Source organism: Lucilia sericata, unplaced genomic scaffold (genome assembly GCF_015586225.1).
Source record: "Lucilia sericata isolate MDLA Ls3-8-SP2 unplaced genomic scaffold, ASM1558622v1 Contig001143F_arrow, whole genome shotgun sequence".
NCBI lineage: Eukaryota > Metazoa > Arthropoda > Insecta > Diptera > Calliphoridae > Lucilia > Lucilia sericata.
The window spans coordinates 109,842-119,117 of record NW_023995114.1 but is presented as its reverse complement, the minus strand read 5'-3'; the positions used below and the strand labels follow the sequence as shown (position 1 = coordinate 119,117).

Genomic DNA, 9,276 nt, shown 5'->3' with positions numbered 1-9,276 from the left:
AAATCTGTGATCACTTTTATTTCCTCCTAAAACTCGATTTTTGAGTGAAAACATAAAAGTCCATTTTCTGGCTAAACTATAAGCGCTAGGGCCAAAAGAATGAAAATCTGTGATCACTTTTATTTCCTACTAGAACTCGATTTTTGTGTGAAAACATAAAAGTCCATTTTCTGGCTAAACTATAAGCGCTAGGGACAAAAGAATGAAAATCTGTGATCACTTTTATTCTCTATTAAAACTCGATTTTTGAGTGAAAACATAAAAGTCCATTTTCTGGCTAAACTGTAAGCGCTAGGGCCAAAAGAATGAAAATCTGTGATCACATTTATTCTCTATTTAAACTCGATTTTTGAGTGAAAACATAAAAGTCCATTTTCTGGCAAAACTAGAAGCGCTAGGGCCAAAAGAATGAAAATCTGTGATCACTTTTATTTCCTACTAAAACTCGACTTTTGAGTGAAAACATAAAAGTCCATTTTCTGGCTAAACTATAAGCGCTAGGGCCAAAAGAGTGAAAATCTGTGATCACTTTTACTCTCTATTAAAGTCCATTTTCTGGCTAAACTATAAGCGCTAGGGCCAAAAGAGTGAAAATCTGTGATCACTTTTACTCTCTATTAAAACTCGATTTTTGAGTGAAAACATAAAAGTCCATTTTCTGGCTAAACTATAAGCGCTAGGGCCAAAAGAATAAAAATCTGTGATCACTTTTATTTTCTACTAAAACTCGATTTTTGATTGAAAACATAAAAGTCCATTTTCTGGCTAAACTATAAGCGCTAGGGCCAAAAGAGTGAAAATCTGTGATCACTTTTATTTCTTAAGAAATCTCGATTTTTGAGTGAAAACATAAAAGTCCATTTTCTGGCTAAACTATAAGCGCTAGGACCAAAAGAATGAAAATCTGTGATCACTTTTATTCTCTATTACAACTCGATTTTTGAGTGAAAACATAAAAGTCCATTTTCTGGCTAAACTATAAGCGCTAGGGCCAAAAGAATGAAAATCCGTGATCACTTTTATTTCTTAAGAAATCTCGATTTTTGAGTGAAAACATAAAAGTCCATTTTCTGGCTAAACTATAAGCGCTAGGGCCAAAAGAATGAAAATCTGTGATCACTTTTATTTCTTAAGAAATCTCGATTTATGAGTGAAAACATAAAAGTCCATTTTCTGGCTAAACTATAAGCGCTAGGGCCAAAAGGGTGAAAATCTGTGATCACTTTTATTTCATAAGAAATCTCAATTTTTGAGTGAAAACATAAAAGTCCATTTTCTGGCTAAACTATAAGCGCTAGGGCCAAAAGAGTGAAAATCTGTGATCACTTCTCTATTAAAACTCGATTTTTGAGTGAAAACATAAAAGTCCATTTTCTGGCTAAACTATAAGCGCTAGGGCCAAAAGAATAAAAATCTGTGATCACTTTTATTTTCTACTAAAACTCGATTTTTGATTGAAAACATAAAAGTCCATTTTCTGGCTAAACTATAAGCGCTAGGGCCAAAAGAGTGAAAATCTGTGATCACTTTTATTTCTTAAGAAATCTCGATTTTTGAGTGAAAACATAAAAGTCCATTTTCTGGCTAAACTATAAGCGCTAGGGCCAAAAGAATGAAAATCTGTGATCACATTTATTTCCTACTAAATCTTGATTTTTAACTGAAAACATAAAAGTCCATTTTCTGGCTAAACTATAAGCGCTAGGGCCAAAAGAATGAAAATCTGTGATCACTTTTATTTCCCCCTGAAACTCGATTTTTGAATGAAAACATAAAAGTCCATTTTCTGGCTAAACTATAAGCGCTAGGGCCAAAAGAATGAAAATCTGTGATCACTTTTATTTCCTACTAAAACTCGATTTTTGAGTGAAAACATAAAACTCCATTTTCTGGCTAAACTATAAGCGCTAGGGCCAAAAGAATGAGAATCTGTGATCACTTATATTTCCTACTAAAACTCGTGAAAACATAAAAGTCCATTTTCTGGCTAAACTATAAGCGCTAGGGCCAAAAGAATGAAAATCTGTGATCACTTTTATTTCCTACTAAATCTTGATTTTTGAGTGAAAACATAAAAGTCCATTTTCTGGCTAAACTATAGGGCCAAAAGAATGAAAATCTGTGATCACTTTTATTTCCTACTAAAACTCGATTTTTGAATGAAAACATAAAAGTCCATTTTCTGGCTAAACTATAAGCGCTAGGGCCAAAAGAATGAAAATCTGTGATCACTTTTATTCTCTATTAAAACTCGATTTTTGAGTGAAAACATAAAAGTCCATTTTCTGGCTAAACTATAAGCGCTAGGGCCAAAAGAATGAAAATCTGTGATCACTTTTATTTCCTACTAAAACTCGATTTTTGAGTGAAAACATAAAAGTCCATTTTCTGGCAAAACTATAAGCGCTAGGGCCAAAAGAATGAAAATCCGTGATCACTTTTATTCTCTATTAAAACTCGATTTTTGAGTGAAAACATAAAAGTCCATTTTCTGGCTAAACTATAAGCGCTAGGGCCAAAAGAATGAAAATCCGTGATCACTTTTATTCTCTATTAAAACTCGATTTTTGAGTGAAAACATAAAAGTCCATTTTCTGGCTAAACTATAAGCGCTAGGGCCAAAAGAATGAAAATCCGTGATCACTTTTATTCTCTATTAAAACTCGATTTTTGAGTGAAAACATAAAAGTCCATTTTCTGGCTAAACTACAAGCGCTAGGGTCAAAAGAATGAAAATCTGTGATCACTTTTATTTCCTACTAAATCTTGATTTTTGAGTGTGTTTAGGGGGTGGATTGAAAAATAATTATATTGTATAAAATATCACCAAAGACAAACAAAAAAATTAGGAGTTTTATTTTTAATAATTCAATATTTTATTCCGACGGGGTTTACCTCTGTCATCAGGGTTTTTTTTCACACTAAACTAGGTTTATAATAATTATAAGTAATAAGCTCAGATAATCATTAAGAGAGAAGTAGAGTAAATATTACTTTCCAATATGGAAAGCATAATAAAGACACACTCAAGGGCACAAATATAAGGGCATAATAATTCTTTAGATTATAAAAAAATAAATGTTCTAATTTAACATAAACATCCCGCCCCCCTTGCAGGATTGCAACTTCAAAAAAATTAGGGGGGAGAGTGTTGTAATATATCTTTAGTACATAATTAATTTTGCATTAAATATATATATATATATATGTATATAGAAGAAGTAAAAATATATGTTGAAGAGATTTTCTTTATGAAAAGATATATATGTTAATCAATATATCTACGAGATAAACATAATTCAGGTGTGTTATACAAAAAAAAATAAACATAAGTTGAGATATGATTTATTTAGGTGTGACGTTGATCACAATTGTAGGACCAGATGCAGACGTGCCTAGTGCGGAACCATTGGTGTTTAAGGTGTAGCGATTTTGAGTTTGTAAGGATCGTTGCCGGTTATATTGTTGTTGTCGTTTACTATTTTGTTGAAGCTGGTTATTTCGTCGGTGCCGGCGACTGTTTGCTCTGAAAGTATGTAGGAGCGTATGGTGTTCAGAAAGACATTCTCGACATCTATCACGACAACGGCAATCCTTTACAAAATGCGAGTGAGCAAGGCAATTGATACAATATCGGTACTTGCGAACAACATTCCAACGCTCTCGTACCGATAGTCGCTTAAACCTTAGGCATTTCCTTAAGGGATGATCCATGTTACAGTAGCGACAATCCTTAAGTTTCCTGGTACGGACAACTAGGGCGTTTTCTCTGTGACTCGTAGGGACATCATTGTTGGAGTTACGGTTGATCCTTAAACGTCGGGGCATAGTAGACATGGTTGCTGAAAAGATAAATTATTTAGATTATGGCTGTTCAAATGGGGGTAATAAAACTAATTTAACAATTGGACGCGTTACTAGGCCATTAGATGTACGCACTTCGCAAACTCTAACTTTCGAGTCAGGTCCACAAATAACCTTTTCTATACGCCCTAGACGCCACTGATTTGGAGGTAAATTATCACGTCTAACTACAACCAAATCATTAACAGCGAAATCTCTTTGAGGGTACTGCCATTTAATCCGCTTATGTAGCTCCTTTAAGTACTCTTCTTTCCATCTAAGTGCAAAATGGTGGTGCAGAACCTTAAGTTTTTGCCATCGATTTATATAGCTTAGGGATTGTTGGGAAGAGTCAGGTTCAGCGGGCGCTAAAAGTGGAGCTCCAATGAGAAAATGGCCAGGCGTTAGAGCGTTAATATCTGAAGGATTTTCAGTCATTGGACTAAGGGGGCGTGAATTTAAACACGCTTCGATTCGAATAAGCATTGTAGAAAACTCTTCGTACGTAAAAGTCTGGGCGTGAGTTACTTTTTTAAGGTGGGTCTTAAAACTCTTTACACCTGCTTCCCACAATCCACCCATATGTGGAGCACCAGGAGGTATGAATCGCCAGTCGATGGATTGAAAAGCAAATTGACTTAAGAGTCCCTGACGCACAAGGGAAAGAAAATTATCTCTGTCTCGAGCAAGAATATTGGCAGCTCCAACAAAAGCAGTGCCATTATCGGAAAACATTACATGTGGACAACCTCTACGAGAGAAAAACCGAGAGAAAGCTGCCATAAAGGCAGGGGTAGATATCTCACTGGTAAGTTCTAAGTGTATTGCTTTCGTTGAAAAACAAACAAAGACAAGAACGTAGCTTTTTGTTACCTTACAACCGCGACCAACATAAGACTTGAGGTCAAAAGGCCCGGCAAAATCGACACCAGTGTTTGTAAAGGGGCGTGAGAGAGTAGTACGTTCAGGTGGGAGCATACCCATGATTTGTTTACTTCGTATATGCCTTTGCAGTATACAGTCTTTACAGTTGTGAACAATCAACTTCGTTAAGTTTTTAAGCTTCGGTACCCAGTATTCAATTCGCATTAGCCGCAATAAAACAGAGTTTTCTCCGTGCATGGAAGATTTATGAATCAATTCAAGATATAATCTGGTAAATTTACCATTGTAAGGCAAAATTTTGGGGAATCTTTCATCGTATGTAAGTGTCGGGGATTGAGAGAGTCGACCATTTACTCTCATTGTTCCTTCAAGGTCGATAAAAGGGTTTAAAGCTAGAAGATTGCTTTTTCTAGATACTGATAAACCACGAGCTAAAACTTCGTACTCTGGAAAATGAAGTTTTTGACACATTATGACTAACCGTTGTTTCACATGTTTCATCTCAGATTGAAGCAGGTCTTTTGACTCATAATGATAATTGTGAGAAGGGGAGATTTTGTGGAAGAAACGAAATACATAACAAAGAACTCGCATAGCCCTTGAGAGGTCGGAAAACCTATTCAAGATGTCACATGTGGTCACCAGATTAGCATGAACTTTAATTGGTTTCATTTCCTCTTGGGTTTCTAAATCGGGAATGGAAGATGGCCATGTTGAATGTTGCATTTGAAGCCACGAGGGTCCATGCCACCACAAAGAATTCTGAATTAAATCTCTAGCTGTGATACCACGAGACGCTAGATCTGCTGGATTATTTTTCGAATCAACGTGAAACCATACATCTTTTCCTACTTTATCAATTATAGAAGAGACTCTATTTGCTACAAATGTCTTCCAGTGACTCGGGGGTTTTTGCAGCCATGATAGAACTATAGTGGAGTCAGTCCACATATAGACACGATTACTTCCAATATCCAATTGCGATCGTATTGATTTGAACATTCTTGCCATTAATTCTGCGCCACAAAGTTCTTTTCGGGGAAGTGTTACGAACTTAACGGGTGCTACCTTTGTCTTGGCTGCCAAAAGATGCGTGTAAACTTGTCCCTTTGGACTTTCGGCCCGAAGATATAAAGTAGCCGCGTATGCTACTTCGGATGCATCACAGAATCCGTGCAATTCAATGGAAAATGATGGATCAAAGTCAATATAACGGGGTATTTGTATATGTTCTAAATTCGAATAATCGTCGAGGAATGCCTGCCACTGCGTTAAAGTAGATGGCGCAATTTCTTCGTCCCATGCAGTATTATCTTTCCAGATTTGTTGCATTATTATTTTTGCAACAATTATCTTAGGGGCAAGCCAACCGGCGGGATCAAAAAGTTTCGCTATTTGGGACAAGACAACTCTTTTAGTGAAAATATTTTCCGTTGAAAATTGAAAGGGTTTGAAGTAAAAACAATCATTTCCTGCATTCCATCTCAGACCTAAAGTTTTTGATGTGCAGGAATCTGATAACTTTAAAAAATTGGAATCTAGAAGATATTTTGGTGGTAAATCTTGTAGGAGACGCTTGTGGTTAGCTGTCCACTTTCTGAGTGAAAAACCGGCAGTATTTAGAACTTGAGTAAGATCTTTGCGAGCTTGGAGAGCGGTGCTCAAATCATGAGACCCAAATAGAACATCATCTACGTACATATAATTTCTCAAAATGTCGGAAACCATGGGGAAATCAGTTTCACATTGTTTAGCTAGCTCCAGCAGAGTTCTTATAGCCAAATATGGGGCACAATTGACGCCAAAGGTCACTGTGAGCATTTCAAAGTCACTTAACTGATCATCGGGTGATTGTCGAAATATAATGCGCTGAAATGGGGTTTGAGTCTTGTCAATAAGAATCTGCCGATACATTTTCTCGATATCGGCATTAAAGACGTAACGGAATAGTCGCCACCTTAGAATGAGAATCGTTAGATCAGCCTGTAGAACAGGACCAGCGTATAAAATATCGTTAAGACTTACGCCACTAGATGAGGGATTTGACGCGTTAAAGACAACTCGAAGTTTAGTGGTTGTACTATCTGGTTTTATTACCGCATGGTGGGGGAGATAGTACGAAGTGTTAGGGTTTGCCGATAAGTCAGGATGAACTTTTACCATGTGGTGAAGGGTTAGATATTCCGAAATAACCTTGTCATAATCGTTTTTTGTGGAGGATTGTTTTACCAGACGAGCTTCATTACGAAGGTATTGTGCTATAGCGGTATCACGAGAGTTGCCTAGATTTTGTTCAACCGGAAATTCTTTTTTAAACGGAAGAGAAACTACAAATCTTCCCTCTTTATTTCTGTAAGTTGTTCTTTCGTATAATTTCTCACAATATCGATCTTCATCTGACATACGACTCGCTTCTTGAACCTCCTCCAGTTCCCAAAAACGTGTCAATTGAAGATTGAGGTCAACTTCGTTGTAAAAAGAAGAAACTGTTCGACATGGAGTTGAAGAACCAATCTGGCCAGTCACAACCCATCCAAAAACTGTCTTTTGTGCGACTAAATTATGATCATTTTCCCATTTAACTCCCTCTTTAAGAACTTGTGGGTATATATCACCACCTAAAAGTAAATCAACTGGGCTACTTTTCTGTAGCCCGGTGTCTGCTAATTGCAAACCGTTAAATTTATTTCTAACTGTTGAGAGAATGGAGTGGTAGGGTAGTTCACCAGTAAGTTTACGGACAACAAATGCATTAACTTTAATTGAAAAATTCTTATCGATGGGAGAGCTGATTAAAAGTGAACAAACTTGACTGGATGTGGCAGTTATGGCTTCGTTTAGACCAGTGACTTGTGTTTCAGAGAATCGAGACGGCAACGAGAGTCTCCTTTTAAGAGAAGATGAAACAAAGGAAGCTTCTGAGGCAGGATCTATAAGAGCACGAACTCTTAATCTAACATCCCCAACACACACATCGACTGAAGCAGTTCCAAGAAGTATAAACTTAGCTTGAGTGGACTGTAAACGAGTTGAAAAGGTTTGACGATTTTGGGCTGCCGCAGCAGTAGATGTGGATGGCGTATCAATATGATTAGTTAGAGTAGGAGGATTTGTCTTATCTTGAGTGTTCTGACCACTATCTTGGGGTTGATTATTCTTTGATGTGTTCAATGTGCGGTGAAGTAGGGTGTGGTGTTTCTGCTTGCAATAAAGACAGACAAATTTGCTTAAACATTTTTTATAGTCGTGTGAACAGGCTAAGCAATTAAAGCAACGTTTCTGATTTCTGACTATAGATGAGCGGTCTTCTACAGACATTTTTAAAAACGTTGGACATTTTTGAAGAGAGTGGAAATCGGAACAAAGGCAACATTTTGTAGGTTTATTAACTGACTTATTGGGTGCTACGTTGGTATGATAAGTATTAAACTTCTTAACATCACGAGAAGTGTGCGGTTTTTGAGGAGAATTATTCTTAACTGTAGTATTATGAGGTTTGGAAGATCTAATATCCGCAAAGGACTCTAAAGTCTGATATCTAGAGGTTAGGAATTCGTTCATTTGCTTCCAAGTTGGTAGGCCATTAGTGGATCTGTGGTGTTGTTTCCATAAATCTAGTGTAACATCTGGAAGGCAAGTGGAACACAGATAAACAAAAATTACATCCCATTTATCCGTTTCTATATCGAGCATGGATAGATTTGTTATACAATCATTGATTGTACGCTGAAGAGTGTTTATACTGTTTCCCGATTCCTTTTGAATAGGGGTTAAACTAAAAAGTAGCTTTAATTGGGCGTTAAGAAGAACTTCTTTGTTTTCGTATCTTTCAACAAGATTTTTCCATGCCATCTCAAAACCTGCGTTGGTCAATGGACATGATTTTACTATATCACGAGCTTCGTTTTGAGTCTTCTTAAGGAGATGATAAAGTTTCTCAACGGGGGATAAACGGGGGTTATTCCTATATAGGGCAGAGAACATATCTCTGAACGAAGGCCAGGAGACGTAATCTCCATAGAAGACATCTGTGTCACATAGAAGACATCTGTGTCACAGGGTGGCAACGAGATATTTGGAGTTTGTAGATTCCGAAGCTCTATGTTATCTACAAAAGTAGTTGCCTTATTACTGATTTGATCAAGGAGCTCATTTGCCCTTGAAAGACATTTGAGGTGTGCGTCATAGGCAACAAAGAATTTGTTTTGAACAGTCGTTAAGGATACATCAGAATCATCAGATTCAAGTTGACTTAAAAGAGAATCGTACACTGTTCGAAGAGAAGACCATAAGTGAGTAATTTCATCTTTTTGCACCTCTAAGGTATGTATAGTGTGCTCATCCTGAGGAATTGCAGAAAAATAAGCGTAAAATTGAACCACACGGTCCGATGCTCTGATAAATGCGTTCAAATCAGACATAATGAACAAAATTATGAAGAACAAACAAAAACAGAGCAAAATGAGTGTTCTTTAAGGTGCCAACGACGCCGATCGTAAAGCTTAAACTAGATCACTAATCCAAAAGAAACAAAATAGGGTGAAATGT

General features: G+C 36.8%; 1 protein-coding gene across 1 annotated transcript; it reads right to left on the bottom strand.

Annotated features, from left to right (window-relative positions):
- Positions 1 to 3,864: 3,864 nt before the first annotated feature.
- LOC119610239 lies at positions 3,865 to 8,712 on the bottom strand. Its single transcript, XM_037965375.1, has one exon. It carries the CDS (start codon positions 8,710 to 8,712, stop codon positions 3,865 to 3,867), a length of 4,848 nt encoding a protein of 1,615 aa, XP_037821303.1.
- Between the last annotated feature and the right edge of the window lie 564 nt (positions 8,713 to 9,276).

What these genes read in the sequence shown, in the direction of transcription:
- LOC119610239 (XM_037965375.1), bottom strand. Translation starts at nt 8,712, where the DNA reads ATGTTCTCTGCCCTATATAGGAATAACCCCCGTTTATCCCCCGTTGAG.